We start from the raw sequence: 22,535 nt of genomic DNA, 5'->3' as shown, positions 1-22,535 counted from the left end.
GGTCCTGTCTGCTGCGTCCTTCAGGTTTGCTTTTAAGGATGTGTTAACAGGGAGGCTGGGCCCCCCAGTGCGCTGCTTCTCAAACAAACTGCTCCAGTCTTTATTGGTGGTGGAAACATTGATTAGCCATGCTCAATAAAAGGGCTGACAGGAGCTCCAATAAAGCTCCCGGGAGGCAGGCAGGCTTCTGTTTACTGAAATCACACTCCATCTTCTGGCAGAGAAGTCTCCGTGTCACTGCAAGGGGCTGGGCGGGACGGTAACAGAACAAGTGTAGCGGGGAGGTTCAGGGAGGAGGAGGGTTTCACATTTCTAACAGGATGTTGCTATTGATTTAATACACTAGGTGTGTGGACTAAAAAAACAAATAGGGAGTTATCCCATAATGTAATTTGCAAAACATATTCAACACAAAAGCATGTGCTGCTTCTCTACAGATCTGAAGGCACAACACTAGGCGTGGAGTCTGTGTTATTATTAGAGGGCGTGTCGATTAAAGACAGAACAGAAAGCACTGCTCCTGATAGGAAGTATGAACACGTGCTCATTACTATACACAGAACAGATGAATCCACCGGAGGAAGTAACGATCCCAAATTAGAATTGACATTAACGGCAGATTTTATTGTATTTTTCCGGGCCGTAACTCGCTTATAATATAACCCTAGAACAACCTTGCGTAACCTGTAAGTAAACCTGTAAAAAAAAAAAAAAATAATGTGATATCTTGTAACAATTGTAAGTCGCCCTGGATAAGGACGTCTGCTAAGAAATAAATAATAATAATAATAATAATAATATATCCTGTATTTTATTTATGTATGACTCGTTTCATGCTAAATTAGAAATAAGCTAGATTATAGATATTGCCCCGGTTCAGTGTTACCCAAGGAAGCGACGGTACGTTTTTAAATGTAGTAAAGTCGATGAAAGCTAAGCCTTAAATGTATTGTAATGTTATTGTCACTGTGGGTTTATTTAACACGTGTTCGATTCGCCTGGACAGTGGAAAGGGACCGATGCGCGGCAGCAGCATTATTAACACAGCTTGAAGTGAAATGGTTATCTGCAGTTACACGACATAACCACCAGAGTGCGCCAATAAACATACACTTTGGAAGCTGGACTTTCAGTGATGCACGGTGCAGCAGCCACTTCAAGAACAACTACGTAAAGTTGAATTCTTTATATTCACCTACCTACCTGTTATAACAGAACCACCACAACTTCAGCTGCAGGGTCCACAGTGTTTTATATGTGGACTCTAGGTTACCGCGTCTGGGTATCCGTGTACCTTTTTTAAGACTTTTTCCTGGACAATCCTCGTTCTAAACTTTCTCTGATTCTTCATCCTCTCAGCCCAAAGTGGTGCAATTTCATTTGCTGCAAGGTCCACCAATCACAACACCACATTTTGCTATTGGTTCTCCATCCTGTCCATCAAAATAACTAGTTATTCGATAGGATAGATTTTAGGGGCGTGCTTAGTCTTGTTTTTAGCATTCTAGTAAATACGTCACAGTTAGTTTTTAGTAATTAATTGGTTACCGTTCTTTGGTTAGTTCTTATTATTTGTTACCAACCGAATGAAGAAAATGATACTGGTACTTTGAATCTTATTGTTGTCAAATGCCGAGTCTGCATATTTGAAAACACAGTTCGAGATCAAATTGGCAATACTGACGAGGAGTTTTTTATTTATTTTTTTTTACTGAAAATGCACAAACCGGAGAGGCAAGCAATGCATAATCATACAAGTTTGGAGGCGAGGGTAATGTTTGTTTTCGTAGTGTAGTGGTTATCACGATCGCCTCACACGGTTCGATCCTGGGCGGAAACATCTTAAGTGATGAAGTGCTGCCTTTACATTAACCGTGTGTATTCAAAACATCAAAAAGCAGACTGTTTTCATTTCTGTAAATTGACCTCAGTTTTACTGCAGTTATCTTCAAATCAACAGCGTTTTATTTACAGGCATGTTTTCTTCTGATGTGCCAAGCTAAATCACTGGGCAACTAAATACTGCATTTATTATTACAGTACAGTAGTAATAATGTCGTATAGATACGAGGTGGTACAGTATGCTGGCACTGAATTACATACCACCATACTGTTCCATTCCAGCATCGATTGCATTTACAACCTTTGTCCACTAGAGGGTACCATTCCCTTATAAAGCTGAAAGCCTTTTCCCATTCAATCCAATAGGGACATTCGAATGAGTAAAACGTGCCTTTGACTTCAAGCCCCGCCTCTCTCCTTAATTCACAGACAGTGAGCACTTGTCAGAACCTCAGGCAGCGGCTAGCCAGAGAAAGAGAGCTCAGCGTGGAGCTCACACTGTAGAACTACTACTACTACAACAAAAAGAGAGAGAAATTAAATAAATTAAGCAGTGATCAGAGACAGGAGACACTTTTGTTTTGCTTTTCTTTGCTTTCTGTGCCGCACGAGAAGGCAGAAGCGATGTTGCATTTCAGCAGAACATTCGAGAATGAAAAGCTGCAGCTTCAGGAGCTGAATAAGAGGCTCAGCCAGTATCTGTCCCGGGTGAAGCAGCTGGAGCAGGAGAATGCCTCCCTCCTCATGGAGATCAGCACTCTGAGGCAGGAGAGGACGGGGGAGTGGGAGCAGCAGCAGCAAATGGTGGAGATGCGGGGGCTCCGCAGAGCAGTGGACCAGCTGGCTCTTGAGAAAGCCCAAGCCGAGATGGAGCGAGAGAGGCTGCGCAGAGAACTCCATCTGGTGCAGGAGCTCATCTGCCAGGAGAGTGGCACATGCAGGGACATCCACGGGGAGCTGAAAGGGTTTGACAAGCATCTCCAGCAAGCCTGCTTGAAGAACCTCACCCTGGAGGAGCACCTCCTGAGGCTGCAGAGGGAGCAGCAAGCCCTGGAGGACAGCCACAGACAGGAGATCTGCGTGCTCCGAGAGCAGCTCTGCTCCAAGCTCGTGCCCATGGTCACCCAGCAGGGCCAGGGTCCCCCGGCACTAACCCTGGAGGAGGTGGAGGAGTACACGCTGAGCCTGTCCCAGGCCTGGGCCCACACCGTGGAGCTGCACCACACGAAGGTGGAGGAGCTGGAGGAGTCCCTGTGGCTGGACCAGGAGAGGCTGGAGGAGCTGTGCAGAGAGAAGAGGCAGAGCGCCGCTCAGCTGGAGAAGCTGCGTGAGGAGATGCACAGGCAGAGTCACATCCAGGAGGGGCTGGAGAGCGAGCTCGTCAGCCTGCAGGAGAACTGCGACCTGGAGCTGCAGGAGTACCAGGTTTGCATTGTATTTCATGTCTTTAGTAGTTGTTGGTTGCCGTTTTTCGCATTGGAGAAAAAATGATGTGTCACCATAAAGTAAGGAGCTGCTGTATCTGAAGCACAGAAGCATCTGAAGCACCTGGAATGGCTGGAGTTATCACATTTCATACATGGAGTTGTAATGATGGGTTACTTTCTGCTTGCTTTGTGTCACTGTATGCCTGTATGCTCTGGTCTCTCTGCTTGCTTTGTGTCACTGTATGCCTGTATGCTCTGGTCTCTCTGCTTGGAGTGACTGGACACCTCTAAGATATTTAGAGCTTGTGGTATGGCATGTTGACACACTAGTGCCTGGATCAGAAGAACTCAAATTCAACTACTTGTATTTTTGGGTTTAAAACTAAATAAATGTTAACATGACATTATTCAGCAGGCTTCATTCGACTTTATGAAGCAAAATGAGTTAATTCTACAGGGTGATGCAAAACTGTACTGATGTGACGAGATAAATGATACAAAGAACCTTAACCTGCATGGACAGATCAGAAGAAGGGCGGCTCTTTGTTAAAGTGTAAAAACCATCACTTTTAAAACAGCACTTCTGAGTGAAAACCCCTTTAGTTTGTATTTGTTCATGTTGCCAATACACATTTACAGATTTTTAACAGGGAGAATGTAGAGGCGAGAATAGTGACCTTACACAATAAGTCCACACTGCATGGAACAGAGCTGCCTTTAATAGCGCAGGCGGGGTCACTTTGAACAGCACAGCCTCTGCACATGGATATATTGTGGTGTTTGCTGTCATTGGAACAGACAGCATCATCATGTGCTTTGCACTATATGGCAGGTATTGCCTACAGTGACCATAGTACGGGCATTCCTTAGCACAAGCTCGTGAGGCTGGATTTTATAGATAAGGTAATGGATTGGAAAGCCTTGGTTTTGCATGCTTTTAAAGCCTGGACTGGGGAGATAACAGTACTCAGTTGCAAGAGTTCAGTGCAGCGCTAAAAAGGACGAGCAGCGAGACAGCAGCAAATCTACTCAGGTTTCAGCTTCTCTTCTCTCAGGAGTGGTTTCAGTATCCGCGAGGGAGCTCCTGTATGTTCACAACATCACACAACGCACTCCGCTGTGCACCTGGCCTGTCCCTGTGGAGGAGAGCCAAGGGAGGCTGTTTGAGACCCTTCATTGTACCCCCCTTTTAGAACATCAATAAAACGCCATGGTCTGTGACAAAGAGGCCATGCTAAAGCAAAGTGCCACTCCAGACCTCCTGCAGCTGCATTAGTTAATGCTATAACAAGCATTAGTCTCTTAAACCAATTTGCCAGCTGCTCCACAGATCCTAATAACCTGCCTCACATGATAGTATTAAGCTTATGAGTAAGGTAACCTTGCACCACGCTACCCTAGGGGGAAGTAAAGGCACTGCCACAGTAAAAAGCAGGACATTGACCTTTAATAATGTGTTTGGGTTTGTTTTGCGTGCTGTCGGGCTGAGGGAAAGGGCTACACATTACTGGATACCTGGAGTGCATGTTAAGGAATATTGAATGTTCTTTTACTGTGATTCGATACTGTTTGTGTCCCCAGGCGCTGATTGAGCAGCTGGAGGAGGAGAGGAGAGAGCTGAGCATCGCCATCGCAGAGAGGCTGGAGGATCATCAGGAGCTCATGCAGGTGAAGATAGGGCTCAGCATGGAGGTCGCCACCTACAGGTAGGACTCTGCATTGCACTCTTCAATCTCATGCCAAATAACCACAATAACCGTCTTGAATTTTCACCATCTTCTCCAAACTTCAATCAAAGACTCGTAGCCTCCTATAGCCTTTCAGGTTGCCTTTGTGTATAATTTGATAAAATGTTGATTTGATATGAATCTTACAATAAGTTAGAATACAGTTTTTGCAAGGACTGGCCTCTCATATGAGGGCCTCCTTTCTGCAGTAATAGCCTTTAGATGCATTCAGTTGTAAAGACACATTTACTTAGAAAGAATATTAATCACAAGTCAGGAGCACAAAGCTATTTCCTTGTCAAAGGCAGTGGGTTTATAAAGCACAGTTTCAGCTCTTTCACAGAGCATTTTACTGAAGAGAAAAAACAGCTACCTGCCTCTTTCGCAGCTTTTCAAAACATTTACACTGTAGCGTTCTTTCTGTATTCAGCTGGGACCAGCTGGAGGCCTGCATTTACAATGCTTACTGTCTGATGCACAGTGGCACACTGAGATTAAACCAGCCAGTCAAAGAGAGATTTCACACTCTGAGCTGAAATGCATTTCATTGTAACAGTACTGAACATCTGGAAGTGCCCTTTGACGTGGGCTTTACCCCTGCTAATCACCTGTTCAGCAATGATGCCGACCCCTTCACTTGAGTTGGTACACAAGCAGTAACATTACAGCTGCAGGTTTTCATTACTAACAGTGCATTGCCCCTACGTTTAGAAAGCTGTAGCTTACTGTGTGTGAACTCCAGGGTTACTCCACCAGCTTGCTTGAATATCCTTCATATGCAGTTAAACAGCAGCTCCTCCTCACCATGTGGTGTGTATTAATAAAGCACCACTGGAATAATATACCAGCTCAGACCTGCGGAGGCGCATTTCCAGCACAAGCTACCGGAACAAAGGATTCATTGTGCACAGGCTGGCAGGCATAGCAATTTTACAAGCACAGGTTACGAGACGCACAACAATAAACCATTTGAACCATTCTGGACCAGAAAGTGGACGCTCATGCCCTGGCCAATAACAAATAACACACCCTACTGGCGCCATTCTGCTGCACTGTCAGCTCTGAATGAGAAATGGAAAGTGCAGTCTGGGAGCCTCAGTTTAAGGGGGGTGCAGCCAGGGCAGCGTCATTACCAGCTCCACTGGCCCCTGTGTTCTGTTTAATGGGGGTGCAGCCAGGGCAGCGTCATTACCAGGTCCACTGGGCCCTGTGTTCTGTTTAATGGGGGTGCAGCCAGGGCAGCGTCATTACCAGCTCCACTGGCCCCTGTGTTCTGTTTAATGGGGGTGCAGCCAGGGCAGCGTCATTACCAGCTCCACTGGCCCCTGTGTTCTGTTTAAGGGGGGTGCAGCCAGGGCAGCGTCATTACCAGCTCCACTGGGCCCTGTGTTCTGTTTAATGGGGGTGCAGCCAGGGCAGCGTCATTACCAGCTCCACTGGCCCCTGTGTTCTGTTTAATGGGGGTGCAGCCAGGGCAGCGTCATTACCAGCTCCACTGGCCCCTGTGTTCTGCCCCTCACAGGCTGATTGTTCGGCCGAGCCCTGAGCAGGGTTACACGGCCCCATCTCAAATGTTCTGTGTTTCTTGGAATGTATTTTTAGTGATTTCATACGTTGCTGTAGCAACAGAGCAACTGTTGTCCTAAAGCGTGCCAACAGCACTTACTAAAGCATTCCGCTGGGCCCCTTTTAGCTGCTCCTGTAACCCTTTCTGTGCGCTGCAGTTAGAAACGTTCACCAGTACATTTGACTCACTTTATTAGCCCCAGTTACCCACCTTTAATATGGGTGGCTATGCTTTAGCAGGCTTGCAGTGCTATGTGCTCTACTGCATTGTGGTTTGATTTGTACGTGTATGACAATGGAAAGCTCCGCTGGCATGCATTGTAAACACATGGGAAGGCGGGGCCAGTGTGTTTCCAGTCTGGTTTCTCTCACTGGGTTGTGCTAGCAAAGGAAAAACACTGTCAGCAACAAGACAGAGGTGACTGCAAAGTGTTGTCAACACCCTTCCTTTAGGATTCCTACAGTATACTCTTACCTAGGACTGCGCAGTATTTGACAAAGCTGACTCCTATAGTAAAACTCGTAATAGGAGCAGCCTGTGTCAGTTTCCTGTGTGATTCCCTGTGAAGTATTTTGTGAGGGTAACTGCACTGTAACAAGCCGAAGAGGCTGTACATTATAGTCAGTCATCTCAAGTACATGTTATCGCAGTTATCTGGTTCTGCAAGTAAGTAGCTTAAATGGTTGGCATAGAGCTGAGGTTTCATGTGTCACAATATCAGCCCTCTCGGAGCAGTATTTTTAGCACCTAGTCAGAGCAATGTTAACTCCTATTTAAAACATGTGACTTATCAGATACTCACACTGACCTCTTCAATATGAAGTTCATTGAATGTTCAGGTAAAACTACCCACAATGAAAATACCCCACAGGCTGGGTTCTCCGAATTCGATCCTCACTTTAAACTGCATTATTTGGCCCCAATTTTTTTTACTGCAATTAACTGACAGCTGTTTTTGTTTTGGAATTCGCTGGCTGCTCCGGCACAAACCAGTACACAAAGCGATCAAGTGCAGTAGAGACGGCTTCCTGACTGAATGGGCAGCAGAGAACGCTTTGGCTTTATTAATACACAACACTGACCCTCTGGTGCTTCCCAGCGGGTTATCCTGCTGCCCTGTTTGTAAAGGGCAGCATGTTGTTCCAGCTCAGCCTCTGGGTATTTTATCAGGGACTGTGGGCAATGCGGAGGGAGCAGAGTGCTTACAAAGTGTCAGGGCTCCACTTCGGGGTTACTAATATTCCCCCACACAAATCACTTCTGCTTCTGAACCGTAGAACCCACCACAAACAGGATTGCTCACTGCAGTCTCACCGCAGCCATTGCATTCTCTTCACAGGGCACTGCTAGAGGGGGAGAAGAGGGAAACATACCTTTGGACAGACCAGCATGTGAGACAAGCACCCAGAAATATAGGTATGCTTCACTTCACAATCATTCCCAATGATGTCAATGTCTGTTTCTTGATTAATGCACGGAATCGTGGCTGCATTAGAACCCACTTTTCAATACACAGGCGATCTAGCACTGAGCCTGGATAGGACAATTCTGTCAGTAGCAGAACTTCTTTTAAGATTAAAAGCCTTTGCTTTTAAATGCACAAGCCCCTAGCCTCTTGCTGTTTGTGATTCGCTCTGCAGATGTATGGACTCATTTGTCCAGATTGAGCACAGCCTCGCTGTTTTGACTTGGGTGTGGAATTGTGACATTTCCGATGACGGTACAGAACCAGCTCTAATGAACTGTTGAACTCTTTGGGTTCCTTGTTGTTTCATCAGGTATTGGAAAGCCGTCCCACATGTTCACGGTGAAGAGGGAGGATGGAAGAAAACAGTTTCCATTCAGCTCACACACAGGCGTTAGATATGAGGAGCGTGCCTCCAGTGCAAGCACAGTCTCAAGGCCAGGTCAGGTCAGAACCTATGAAGCGAGCAGAACAGTTCCAAGTGGTTTCTCAGAGAGACTTCTGCTGGGTGGTACCCAAGTGCCTTATGCTGCCAGAAAAGATGTCTCATCATCTGCAAGGACCATACAGGTCTCCTCTAGTTCTTCCAGGGCAGTTCCCCAGCAGGCTGAAAGAAAGACCGTTGCAATTAAACCAAGGGTGTTGGTCGAGACGACCGTGAGCTCAACAGAGGTGACCACACATCCTGCCAGAGACGCGGCTATTAACCTTCAGAGATCCAGCAACGAGAACAGAGCAGGGCTTCACACGTCACCTACTGCAGATCAGAAGCCCACACCGGAGGACATAACCAACAAGTGTGTGATTGTTACCTTTCCCATCAAGGCACCTCAAGATCCAGAATCTGCTGACGAAAGCAAGGTAAAGATTACGGAGGTCACAATCGGCAGGAAAGAGTCAACTGAAGCGGAATCTGTGGACCTTAATGGATTCAGAGTCAACCGGGGACAGGTTCCAGAGAACAAAGAGGTGGAAACCACACTTCAGGGACTCCAGATTCAAAACGGCGCTGGCGCACAAAAACAAGGCTTTGGTGAAGATCAGCTAGAGGGTCAAACGGCTGCTAAATATTTCAGCGAGGAGCAGATTCAAATTGATAAAAAACATAAGGAACAGGTTGCAGGTGCAAGTCCAGACGATGCAAAAAGATCTGTAACAGAGGAAAAAGTCTTGGATACCATAACCATGGAAGACATTCTTCAGCAGGTGGTAAATCCTTCTGGTTTGGAGACGACACTCGGCTCCTCTCCCGATTCTAAGGTCACCTACCACGTTGAAAAAACCCAGGTGGAAGACGGAACAACCAAGACCCAGATTTTCTTACAGTCTACCGTGCGGGAGGACCTGGACATATCTGACGATTCTGTTCTGGAGGAGCTGCTAAATAAGGGCGAGAAAAGAACTGCTTTGGAAGATATCAGGGGAACCCCGACAGGAAGCATGATCGAAAACCTTCTCAGCCTGGGCATGACCGGATGGGAGAATCTGGAGAACATGGCAGTTAATGTCGAGATTATCGAGGAACCACTGGAAACCCAAAGCGATGAAGAAAATGAGGAAAAGCTCTCATCAACGTTCTTCCAGATCGAGGAGCTTGAGAACGCTCCCGTGGCTGTTAAAGGGTCTTTGGGCAGTGAAGAGGTGCTGAGTGTCACCATGGCAGCTGAAGAGCTGGGGAAGAGGCAGTTTTCAGACACAGACCCATCCTTTCAAACCAGGGTCCAAGAAAACGAGTATTTTGTGTCCATGCCAGATGATTACATGCCTGAACACCAGGAAAGTGACCTTTCATCTTTCAACCGCTCCGGAATGAGACAGGAGTGGTCAGGAGACGAAAGGTGCTGGCAAGAGGAGCCAGGACCCAACCAGGAGCAAAGCTTCACTGATACACTGACTAAACAGTACTGGAGAGAACCTCAGGCTTCAGAACCTAGAGCAGAGTTTGACAGAGCAGAGTTTAACAGAGCAGAGTTTAACAGAGCAGAGTTTGACAGAGCAGAGTTTGACAGAGCAGAGTTTGACAGAGCAGAGTCTGACAGAGCAAAGTTCGACAGAGCAGAGTTTGACAGAGCAGAGTTCGACAGAAATGAGTTCGACGAGCAGACTTCGTCTGAGTGCGTCGTAGAAGAAGAAATTAAGGTTCCACGTAAAGTTCAAGAATCAATGTTAGAACTGCTGAGAGAGGATGGGCACAATCCAAAACAGCAGCTGAAAGGGGCTTTGGAGCAACTGAAAGGAACAGTGTCTGACAATTTGAGAGAGGAGCTGGCTGTGTTAACCAGCAACGGACAGGACAGCTCCGATAGCCTGGCTGTTGATATCAGAAAAGTACAGCAGTCTTCTGACAGCGGTGTGGTGACCATCGTTGCGGAAATCAATGTTTCCCAAAATCTCGACGAGTCAGGCCTCCCGGAGGGACAGGAGGGATTTTCCGATGAGCAGGTAATGGCAGCGCTGCGATCTACAAACCCCCAACTCCACGAAGCACGAAGCGGCAAGGCAGGCAAAAAGATGGTCCTCTCTCACAGCGCAGACGACAAAGAACCGAAGATTAGAGTTTCCACAGATCAAGACGTGAGAGTGCAGGGAATGAGCTGGACCACGAGCAGCGAAGATCCAGGGAGCCCAAATGCAGAGCAGTCAGCCCCCGACATCAACAAATTGGTGAAGCACATTAAACTGGGTCCCTCTGAGAAATCATTCACTTTCCAGATGGACGTGTCCCAGGTTGCATCTTCCACCACTGGCAGGGGGCCCCAAGAAGCAAAAGCATTTAATTCCCAGGCAGAGTTCACTGACGGAGCCAACGTCCGGGCAGTCAGGGAGGAAGTCTATCAGTACGTGCAAAGGGCCGGCGAGGAAGGGGAGGAGCAGTTAGAGATGTGGGATCCCAGCCAAGGTGAAACGGCAGCACAGTTTGCGTTTTCCAAAGCACTGCAGCAGCAAAGAATAGTGGACCCCCGATCAGTGATCAGCGAGGAACAGAGGATTGCGGCTCTTTACCTGGACGAAGATGATGAAGAATAGCTGAGTGGACGTTAAGAGATGCTGAAAAAGGTTTGCTGCTTGGTAATTTGGATTCACTAGCAGCATCAGAGATAACAATAGTAACCCCCTCCACCTCCCAAATCGCCACCGAAAAACCAGATGGAGAGTAGATTTTAGTCCATTTGAGTGTGAGTTCATAACTGAAGATCAGTTCTGAAGTGATGATGCTCATTCAGGTCATCAATAATCATTTGTAACCATCAGAAGCAATCTTTGGCCAGGATTTTACTTCTTCTACTTTTGAACAATTATAATGCGCAACTATCTAATGGTTTTGCTCAATCATTACAGGAGGGGCCTGGGCACACCTAAAATCCAACTCGCTTCAAAACACAACGATTTTAGATTTGTGCAGTGCACGATTTCAAAGGTTAGTTTCACTGTGAAAAAATAGTTTCTGTCTCCACGCTTCATAATAATAATAATAATAATAATAATAATAATAATAATGGTCATGTTCTAGGATACATAACTTAAGGTAGATCACTCCTGGACACACCTTTCTAGAACGCTTTGAGACGCTGTGCAAGATCCTGCAGATCTACTGCAGTGTGCGCGTGGTGCTCCTGATTGCCGATGCTCAGGCTGATACAGTAGGTTGGTAAACCACACCACACCACACACTGCTTTTGTAGCTGTCGCATGCCCCCAGTAGCATGGAATGGCTTTAATGGCATTATCACAGCCACGTTTTAAATGTGCTGAAGATCTTTGCTTACTTTTCTGCTTTAATTGGGAGAAGTGCAGGTTTGTTGGTTTTTAAACACAACACTGTACTTTTAGAAGTTTAAACGGCTGCACCTTGTGAATGCGGTATGATTCATGTCATCTGATTTTGAATGTGATGACTAAATGAAAGCAAAAAGAGATCCAATAATGTTGCATTAAATGAGAGCGACCTGTTTCCAATATACAGCTGAAATGTGTTCTCTTTAATGTTATGCATATGTTTATAAATCCCCTTTTGTGTAAGACTGAGGTTTATCCATCTCGAATGGGATATTTTGCAAACCCCCTTTCCCCAGTAGCTGTGTCCTGTGAAAGTGCTCTGACTGCGCCTGGTCCTGTGGTGTGTGCTGCCCTCCTCCCCACCTTTGGAGGACTGGCAACCCTCATGCCTGCACAGCGCGAGCCCCACAAACACACGGGTTCCAACAGGGGTGCTGCATCTCTATTTTAGAAATTGCTTCCTTTATTTTAGAAAGTTAATAAACCGATATGCACGTTCAGATTTTTTTGGCAGCTTTGTATTTTATCATGTTTTGGTTTGACACAGGACAGTATACTTAAGAAAATAAAAGCCCTTAAAAAAAACAAACAAAAAAAAAACTTTCCGAGTCGTTGTTGTTCCTGGAAAATAACCTTGACACGTTCTGTATGGCACAGTGGCAAAAGCACTTGAGGTGGAAATGGGTCATTTCCTGGAGTCCAAAGCCAATCCGGGTCTGAGGTGCTGATTAGAAGCCTTTTCAAAACAATTTAAACAGCAATATTACTTGAATAATATACATGTTTTAAAGAGATTCTGGGTAGAAGGCACAGCATTTCCTGGACCCTCTACCGTCCTCCCTGGCACGGTAACTGAGAGGCGCAGGGAGACCCCCCTCTATCCAAACCCATTGACCACATCACCAAACTATACCCACATCACCCAACTATACCCACATCACCCAACTATACCCACATCACCCAGCTATACCCACATCACACAACTATACCCATGTCACCAGCTATACCCACATCACCCAGCTATACACACATCACCCAACTATACCTACGTCACCCAACTATACCCATGTCACCCAGCTATACCCACATCACACAACTATACCCATGTCACCCAGCTATACCCACATCACACAACTATACCCATGTCACCAGCTATACCCACATCACACAACTATACCCATGTCACCAGCTATACCCACGTCACCCAGCTATACCCACATCACCCAAATATATCCAAACTTCCTGTTTTAGGGGTTCCAATTAGAGAGAAGATGCCCAGCGTGTTTTGAGGAAGGGTCCTGTCCTCTACCCCCCTTGAAAGATGGCCAGTTTTAGTCGTAGATGTTGGTCTTTGTCCCTCCCAGAGCCGAATGTGGCAGTACGACAGGACAGAACGGAGGCCTCTTATTCAGACTGTCAGTGTTCCTCTGTCCCCCAGTGACATCCAGAGCCCTGTGAAGCACACACATGTACACAAGTCAGCACTACATGCAGTACACAGGTACACACTGACAACATTAGCACCACATGCAGTACACAGGTACACACTGACCACATTAGCACCACATGCAGTACACAGGTACACACTGACCACGTTAGCACTACATGCAGTACACAGGTACACACTGACAACATTAGCACCACATGCAGTACACAGGTACACACTGACCACGTTAGCACCACATGCAGTACACACTGACCACACTTAACTGGATTGTTGTTTTGTAATATTGCTGACAGCACATATGGGAAGACTGGCCAAAACACACACAGCACACATGGGAAAACTGGCCAAAATACACACAGCACTTCATGGCAAAACTGGCCAAAACACACACCGCACTTCATGGCAAAACTGGCTAAAACACACACAGCACTTCATGGGAAAACTGGCCAAAACACACACAGCACTTCATGGGAAAACTGGCCAAAACACACACAGCACTTCATGGGAAAACTGGCCAAAACACACACAGCACTTCATGGCAAAACTGGCTAAAACACACACAGCACTTCATGGGAAAACTGGCCAAAACACACACAGCACTTCATGGGAATGTAGGTCTGGACTCAACAAGGGTTTTCATCTCAAATCTAACAAGGGACTGAATCCAGCCAGGGATGATGTCATGGAAAATCATTTTCATCTGAAAGCTCTGCCCCCCCACCCTCTCCCCCCTCCCCTCCTAATTTCTTATTTTACAGGAGGCGAGGGCCTGCTATTGCAGATCCCACTAACAATCAGGAGCACTCAGTTCAGTTAGAATTACTGGAGAGGCTATACCAGGCTCTCGATTGAGCAGTGTGGGAGCAGGGAGGTGGAAGAGTTAGCTACCAGGCTCTCGATTGAGCAGTGTGGGAGCAGGGAGGTGGAAGAGTTAGCTACCAGGCTCTCGATTGAGCAGTGTGGGAGCAGGGAGGTGGAAGAGTTAGCCTTCTCCTTGCAATGGCATTTCGGTTTTGGCAGCAAGGCAAGTGACCAGATCAACAAAGTAAGTGTTTGCATTTAAAAATGGAAAAACGTGTCCCTGCATTCATTTCCTGTTCTCTTGCTCCGACACTGCTGCCCTTCACACTGGAGGCAGTCCAGGTTTTCTACATTGACAGTGCTCTGTGCAGCAGCAGCTGTTGCCATGGTTACCAGTAACAGAACATGATCTCACCACTTAAGTGTTATCGTTCAGGGGCTCTTTTCAAAAGGTTATTGGCCTCCGGTTCTGTAAACTTAGTAAGCTGTGATTGAGTGCAGGATGCTAGTGACCCACACGGCTCCACACAGCAACACAGCAGCAAGCGAGTCATTCTGCATTATGAGTTCCACCAAATTCCAGATCCACCTCCAAGGGCAGGTCTGTCAGAAATGCCCATGTGCTCAACCCAGAGCCGCTAATGCTACACAACTTTCAACCACTACAGTTTTGTATCATTAGCACTGATGTAAATGCTTAATGGGTCCTGCACAATGGGTTGTATAAAAAGCTTTAGTGCCAGAGCAAGAGCCCGAGTATTCAATAGCTTTCTCATCTGCTAAACCCACATGACTGCAGTGCCCTTTCCAGCTGTCTCCGAGCTCTCCACTTTGTTTGAATGTCAAGTTTGCTTGTGTTTGAATGGTCATGCATTCCATTTCGATGAATGGCTTGCGAGGGTTCGGAATGCAATACAATGATCTAATAAGCATGATCCAATTAAATAAATTCAGTTAAAACTGAACGGAACATGGCAGTCTCTAAGGGCTAATCCGTCTCAATCATCTCCAATTGAAATGCGAGGGGGGAATTAATAACCATTTAGAAAGATGCATGCAGACGCAGCTGAAATGTCACACTCACAAACGACTCATTTCGGAAGCAGTTTGGAGTGCAGCTGTTCCTGGTGGATAAATACAGGCTCCCAGAAGATTTCTCTTCAAGCTTGCCCTTGAAGTGAAGTGCGGAGACCATAATTCAGCTGGAGAGATACAAGGCTGTGATGAAGGGCTTGCTGGAATCTCCTCTTCTCCATCAGAGCCTGTCCCATTACTGTGATGCAAAGAAGGGGGAGAGTCTTCAATGGAAATCACCCCGGTTAAAGACAGTCTTAATTTAAACAGAGCCTCTTGAAATAACTCACAATAAAGAGAAGTCTATCTATATGTACTGTACACACACTGAAGATTGTAGATTACCGGCCTGCCCTGACCTTCACAAGTATAACACAATCTGAAGGATCAAGACTGGTGTTTGAGAAGTCATCGGCACCCTTGCAATGAACTTGCATGTGCAACAGCGCCAGGCTCACATTTCTGTGTTTACATTTCTGTAGAGTATTTCTAGGTGTGTTTATGCACTGTGTGCATGGCTCAGTGCAGAGTATTTCTAGGTGTGTTTATGCACTGTGTGCATGGCTCAGTGCAGAGTATTTCTAGGTGTGTTTATGCACTGTGTGCATGGCTCAGTGCAGAGTATTTCTAAGTGTGTTTATGCACTGTGTGCATGGCTCAGTGCAGAGTATTTCTAGGTGTGTTTATGCACTGTGTGCATGGCTCAGTGCAGAGTATTTCTAGGTGTGTTTATGCACTGTGTGCATGGCTCAGTGCAGAGTATTTCTAGGTGTGTTTTTGCACTGTGTGCATGGCTCAGTGCAGAGTATTTCTAGGTGTGTTTATGCACTTTGTGCATGGCTCAGTGCAGAGTATTTCTAGGTGTGTTTATGCACTGTGTGCATGGCTCAGTGCAGAGTATTTCTAGGTGTGTTTATGCACTGTGTGCATGGCTCAGTGCAGAGTATTTCTAAGTGTGTTTATGCACTGTGTGCATGGCTCAGTGCAGAGTATTTCTAGGTGTGTTTATGCACTTTGTGCATGGCTCAGTGCAGAGTATTTCTAGGTGTGTTTATGCACTGTGTGCATGGCTCAGTGCAGAGTATTTCTAGGTGTGTTTATGCACTGTGTGCATGGCTCAGTGCAGAGTATTTCTAGGTGTGTTTTTGCACTATGTGCTCAGTGCAGAGTATCTCTGTTGCATGTGTCCAAGGACACTCATAAAAACAAGATATTTTTACCTCATTGAGATTTTTTAAGGTTTTAAATAAATAAAAATCCCACTACCCACCTGTTCTAGGATCTAGTTGCAGGATTATATTCGGCTCCACCAGCATGGGGCTTGGCATCGGAGATGTTTTTATAAATACACTGCGTCATTCCTAAAAACTCAAACGATACAGACCTGGAGAAGGAAGGCAGGAAAGAAGGCCCGGCATTCATGTGCTGATTAGAACAAGAATCACTGCAACACAATCAGCCACTTAATTCCCTAAAGCCTGACCATTGTGCCCTGCTCCTCCAGAGCTGGAGTAGGCCAGCGCTAAGCTGTGAGCGATGTGTGCCACCACCCCCCCCTCCCCCCCCCACCTCGCAGGGCAGTTACTCAGTGCGATGGAATGTGCCTGGAAAAGGAGAGGTGATTAACTGGAAAACAACACCACTGACCACTGCAACAAACGCTTGATTTTCCTCTTCACTCGAGTCTTACTGGAATATTTCACTCCTAGAAACTCTAGGAGGGGTGTATAATCCATCTGCCTTAAAGCTCTAGGTTCTCAAAGCCGTTTACTTGTGAATGTAAAAAACAGATTGCCATTCGAAAACAACAGCTTAAGACGACTTGCAAGCTCCTATATTAAAAGCCTGAGTTGTTTGTTTTATGGTTTATCAGGTGTGTTGCTTTACTTTTCAAAGGATGATTTGGAGTTAACAGGTTTGAGAATGTAGCCCTGGGTCGTTAATCCCATTGAGTGCTGGGGTTGATTCTCCAGTGGAAAGAGATCTGTCACTCTCTACATATTAAACCCACTGATACTGGATCTCAAGGGGTTCTCTTGGTTGATTTTTTTGGTAGGAATGATTGATCAGCTGTTCCACATCATTGCACTGGGTTAGTTTTATGTTCTGAGGGACTCTGAACAGAACCAGTTAGGTTGATCTAGACTTTAGCAATGGGGACTAGGAATGCTTGACCAATCACACTGTGCGCTGACTGGGGTACTGAGAGGGTAGTGGTGAGAGCGCCTACCTGCAGCAGGTGCTCTATAACAATGTGCAGGCTGCCCTGTGCCTGCTCCAGCACTGCCATCTCCCTGTACACACAGCAGCACTCGGGGTGCCCGCAGTGGAGTGCTCCCACGCTGCACCTGCATGCCCGCCGTAGAGAGCTCCCACACTGCACCTGCATGCCCGCAGTAGAGAGCTCCCACACTGCACCTGCATGCCCGCAGTGGGGCGCTCCCACGCTGCACCTGCATGCCCGCAGTGGGGCGCTCCCACGCTGCACCTGCATGCCCGCAGTGGAGAGCTCCCACGCTGCACCTGCATGCCCGCAGTGGAGAGCTCCCACGCTGCACCTGCATGCCCGCAGTGGAGAGCTCCCACGCTGCACCTGCATGCCCGCAGTGGAGCGCTCCCACGCCACACCTGCATGCCCGCAGTGGAGAGCTCCCACGCTGCACCTGCATGCCCGCAGTGGGGCGCTCCCACGCTGCACCTGCATGCCCGCAGTGGAGTGCTCCCACGCCGCACCTGCATGCCCGCAGTGGGGTGCTCCCACGCTGCACCTGCATGCCCGCAGTGGGGCGCTCCCACGCTGCACCTGCATGCCTGCAGTGGAGAGCTCACATGCTTTGTTTTGCCACAAAGGACTGGAAACAAGTGCTTCTGTTTGGAACCTGATTTGGTTACGCTTCTTGCTACAGTACAGCATGTTTTGCTTTGTGTTGATCCCTGTTGACAGCACAGCGAGCATCTCAAGAGAAGGCTTTATTTGGTAGGAACTTGGCCTTCAAGTGGCAACTAAGAAGATCTGCTTTCTATCAGCCCACCCTTCCCCTGTTTTAATACGTGAAGATTCTGCAGCATGGATCACATATTAAACAGGGTGCTTCTTCAGCACACAACAGGAGCAAGTTGGTGTTTTTGATTTATTTATTTTTTGTAACATAAAAGAGAGTAAAGGAGTTTGAACCCATAATTTAAAATACATGTATTATTATTATTATTATTATTATTATTATTATTATTATTATTATTATTATTATTATTATTATTATTATTATTATTATTAGTGTATACATACACTTAACGTACACAGCACAAACTTTGTATGTGTGTATGTTTAAATACTATTGTACTACACTAGACGTACTGCATGTTTATCAGCTGTCTCATGCATTTTTCCAATACTTGTTTCGTAGCATCCTGAAAAGCTTTGTTGGTTTTTCCTTTGTTTCTCTCCAGGCAGAAGTCCTAATAGGGCAGCTGGGATCGATGCGGACCGACTGCCAGGAATTCATCCTGCACAAACAATCCTACCCAGAGAGGAAGCAGGGCGAGAGGCAGAGGGGAGCTCCAGAGAGGGAGCGAGGCAGAGGGGAGCTCCAGAGAGGGAGAGAGGAGCTCCAGAGAGGGAGAGGGGAACTCCAGAGGGGGAGAGGGGAGCTCCAGAGAGGGAGAGGGAGAGAGGCAGAGGGGAGCTCCAGAGAGAGAGAGGGGCAGAGGGGAGCTCCACAGAGGGAGATGGAGAGAGGCAGAGGGGAGCTCCAGAGAGGGAGATGGAGAAGCAGGGGGGAGCTCCAGAGAGGGAGAGACAGAGGGGAGCTCCAGAGAGGAAGAGCCTGTGAGGTTTGAAGATCTCTGATAGGTAAATAACTCACAAGTGACAGAATGCATAGCTGAAATACAATGCGCACACTTTCACTATGAGACTTATACCTCAATAAACCATGAAAAACTGAAAACTGTAAAATAGTGAAGGGCCCTTATATAGGAAAATACAGGACTTTTACAATTTACTGCCTTCACAAGCACTGCAGCCAAATACACAAAGATGTGTGTACCATTCTAAACCAATAGGCATGTGTGTATCTATGTGTGTGTGTGTGTGTGTGTGTGTGTCTGTGCATGTGTCTTATATTAGTTTTTGTTTTTAAGCTCTTGCTTCAAGTAATAAAGACATTCGCTCCCTGGCTAATTGTCCCTGCGTATCTGTTTCCATTTAGCTCTGGGCTGTTCAAACGTTTCCACTATGACACTGTCCAGGAATTCCCATCACTGCCACTCAGTGCGTGGGAGAAGGGAGCCGCTCTGCAGCACTGGCCCTGTCTGAAACGAGTGAATATCCACAATCATTACTAAGCAGCTCTACTGTATGGCAGCACCATAATCTTTGATTCAATTCAGAGCACTTGGTGCTGAAGAAGGCCGCATACAGCCGTATGTCCGCGTGAAGATGCTGTTTATAAAGTTCAACCACGGAAACATGGTAGTGTTGTGTGATACGCTGCTGTGAAGGATTCTGTGCCCTGGCGATGACATGAAGTTAAAAGCTCTATAACCCTGAATGCAGATGAGCAAAAGATCTCTTTTGCACAGCGGTTAAGATGCTCGTTTGCGGTGTGCGGGGTCGCCGGTTCCGCCCAGCCTCCTCCCTGTTACAGATTAATGGAACAACACAGCTGGCCACTACCTCAGCAATGTAATATATTAACTAATGATACCACCTTGCAGAACGCGTGTGTCACCCTCTATTTTCAGTAACACTGTGTCATCAATGGGTTGCAGTAAACAAGTTAGCCATTCACAGGAATGCATGGAAGTAAAGTGTTAGTCCTAATGCTCTTTGAGCAGGAAGACAGGAGAGAGATATTAGAACTGATCTTCTTACAGAAATAAGATCTCAACAGCTGTGGAAATGACCAGTCTGTAACACAGAGGTAATAAAGTTATGTGTCCTTCATCAAATTCCAGTACCAACCCGCCCTAACCCTGATGCCTTGGCAAGCTTATTCCTGGGAACATGAGGGCATCTCTGAGTCTCGCAGACTCCCTGTGTCCCTCACACTCCGCCTGCAGTAACAGTCACGCTCTTAAAATGGCCCGGCCGTCATGAACAGGGTCCGATCCAGCACTGTATGGTGGCGCTACAATGGATACAACATACCCATTCTGTAACGTCTCTAAAATACAGGGGGAGCGGAAATCTCTGCAATAACAAACAATGAGAACCACACTTCCCAGAGCTTCCTTTAACATTCTATTCAGGGATTTTCAAATCACTGGTTCCTATGAGGAAATGACTTCCAAGTGTTGCTGTTCAGCTGGTACACAGTGGACAAAGCTAAACACAGCAAGAGTACACAGCAGTGCTACTGAGCCACAGCCCCTATGCAAACACAGCAAGAGTACACAGCAGTGCTACTAAGCCGCAGCCCCTATGCAAACACAGCAAGAGTACACAGCAGTGCTACTGAGCCACAGCCCTTATGCAAACACAGCAAGAGTACTCAGCAGTGCTACTGAGCCATAGCCCCTATGCAAACACAGCAAGAGTACTCAGCAGTGCTTCTGAGCCACAGCCCCTATGCAAACACAGCAAGAGTACTCAGCAGTACTCGTGCCATAGCGCCAATTGTGCACCCCTGTACTCTCAGCACATAATCACATCCAGCTGTGCCTTTGAGTCTTCACTTTTCATTTATGCTGCGTTGCTTGCATAACGACTATGCTGGCAAGATGCTGGTTTGTTTTACAAACTTTTAAAAGACGTTCTTTTCTGATATCACGCTCATCTAAAAAGAAAGTATTCAAACGTATAAATAAACCAGTACTGCCATCTTGTGGCTATTCTGTGAACTAGACAGCTGGAATCCAAAACAACGGCTTGCAGGGAAAACACCGGGCTGTTCGGGGGCTAAACCCCCATAAACAGCAGCCAGCCCCGGCACTGACACTGCAAACAGCCTGTTTCATTCTTCTTCCATTTGTTTGGTGGTGTTCAAGCCTCACAGAAGTGAGCGCATGGCTGTTCATTTTGGAGCCCTGGGATTACGACTTTCAACAGGAGCCAAGTCCCATCTATCCTACAACAATGGGCAAAGGGGGCAGACTTATTGAGCTTTCGCTCCAGTGCAGAGTTTGCACATTTTGTTTTTTTCAAAAAGGAAAAACAAACTATTCATGGCTGCAAAACCAGTGACAATGAGCCTGAGTGCGTGTATCAAAACTAATCAGCATCGCGGGCTGTTTACTGCCAACATCAACAGCTTAGTAAACCTGACCCAGTGTGTCTAAACAATAACACACACACAGGCGTCATCCTTACAATACCTATGAGGACCTGCAAAAGACTACCCCCTCCTCCTATAGAGCTCCCGCAGTCATGTCTAACCACCCCCACCCCCGCAACACATTCACTTACCATACTACCATACTGTCTATTTTCAATAACAATGTGGCAACAATGGTCTGCACTAGACAAGTTAGTTAATTACTGTAACCCCTTGAATTGTAGTGCTAGCTGAGGTTAAACATGACTAGATAAAAACAGGCCTTTTTATAACTTTACCAGGAAGACAGCAGCATGTTCTGGTACAGTCTATGGCTTCCAAAAACTGTCAATGTGCAGGAGCTCCCTCTTGTGTCTTTACGGAACACTACATGACACTTAGGATTTCATTTCCTTGTTACTGGCAATGTTCTTTAGAAGTGTAGTGTATCATATCATACTGTTTAATGGCCCTGAAGCTGCACCAAGGCCAAACTCAAGCACCAGTATACTATGAAGTATAAGCATTTGAAAAAGGAAACACTCACTTGAAAAACAGTTTGTATACAAACTGCATGGAATCCTTTAACCCAGGTCTGCACAGCAATCAAGTGTTTGGGTTGCCAGTTCTGCATACAGCTGTGCTTTATAGCAGAAATTCAACTTGTTTTTATAGATATCCCCTACCATGCCCAGGACAAAGCAATCTGGATTTCAGTTCCTCTGGTCTCCTCTGTGCTCACTCCTTCAAACTGCTGAAGCTCACTGAGAGCCTGTGCAGCTTTTTCCAGACTCTGCTCTGCTTCTCTCAGACTGCACAGTGTTAAGGAAAGCTCTCTGGTCTTTGCAGTACCAATCGACTAGAAACTTCAGAGCAGCAGGTTTTCCTGTGTTTTGAATTCAGACTGTGGCGTGCTAGTGATTTCGGGGGTGCACATCCAAGTGCACCCATGTTACCGCCGAGCTGATGAAGAAGAGCGTTCTTGTTGACTGGCTATGAAGGCCTATGCCTCTGCTCACGCTGACACAGCTTCTGTTGGGTGTCATCATGCCTCCAGGACCCCCTCCCTGCTCCTCTGAGGACCCCTGCCTCTCCTCCCGGCCGTGCCCGAAGAGGGGCTTCGAGACGGGGACTCCTTTGAGCTGGGACTGCCG

General features: G+C 46.7%; 1 protein-coding gene across 1 annotated transcript; it reads left to right on the top strand.

Annotated features, from left to right (window-relative positions):
- The first annotated feature begins 1,523 nt into the window (after positions 1-1,523).
- On the top strand, positions 1,524-13,223 carry LOC131700645 (synemin-like). The gene is made up of 4 exons (XM_058999212.1): positions 1,524-3,267; positions 4,851-4,975; positions 7,903-7,979; positions 8,342-13,223. The coding sequence occupies exons 1-4, from the start codon at positions 2,467-2,469 to the stop codon at positions 11,053-11,055; spliced, it is 3,717 nt and encodes a 1,238-aa protein (XP_058855195.1). The 5' UTR covers positions 1,524-2,466; the 3' UTR covers positions 11,056-13,223.
- Positions 13,224-22,535: the final 9,312 nt, after the last annotated feature.

This window comes from Acipenser ruthenus, chromosome 24 (genome assembly GCF_902713425.1).
Source record: "Acipenser ruthenus chromosome 24, fAciRut3.2 maternal haplotype, whole genome shotgun sequence".
Lineage (NCBI taxonomy): Eukaryota > Metazoa > Chordata > Actinopteri > Acipenseriformes > Acipenseridae > Acipenser > Acipenser ruthenus.
The sequence above is the reverse complement of the archived record's forward strand: the minus strand, read 5'-3'. Positions and strand labels throughout refer to the sequence as shown.

Bases quoted from the DNA above. Each gene is read 5' to 3' on its own strand.
- LOC131700645 (XM_058999212.1), top strand. From the start codon at position 2,467: ATGTTGCATTTCAGCAGAACATTCGAGAATGAAAAGCTGCAGCTTCAG. The intron at 4,976-7,902 runs GTAGGACTCTGC...TTCTCTTCACAG, and splicing joins ATGGAGGTCGCCACCTACAG to GGCACTGCTAGAGGGGGAGA. The intron at 7,980-8,341 runs GTATGCTTCACT...TTGTTTCATCAG, and splicing joins ACAAGCACCCAGAAATATAG to GTATTGGAAAGCCGTCCCAC.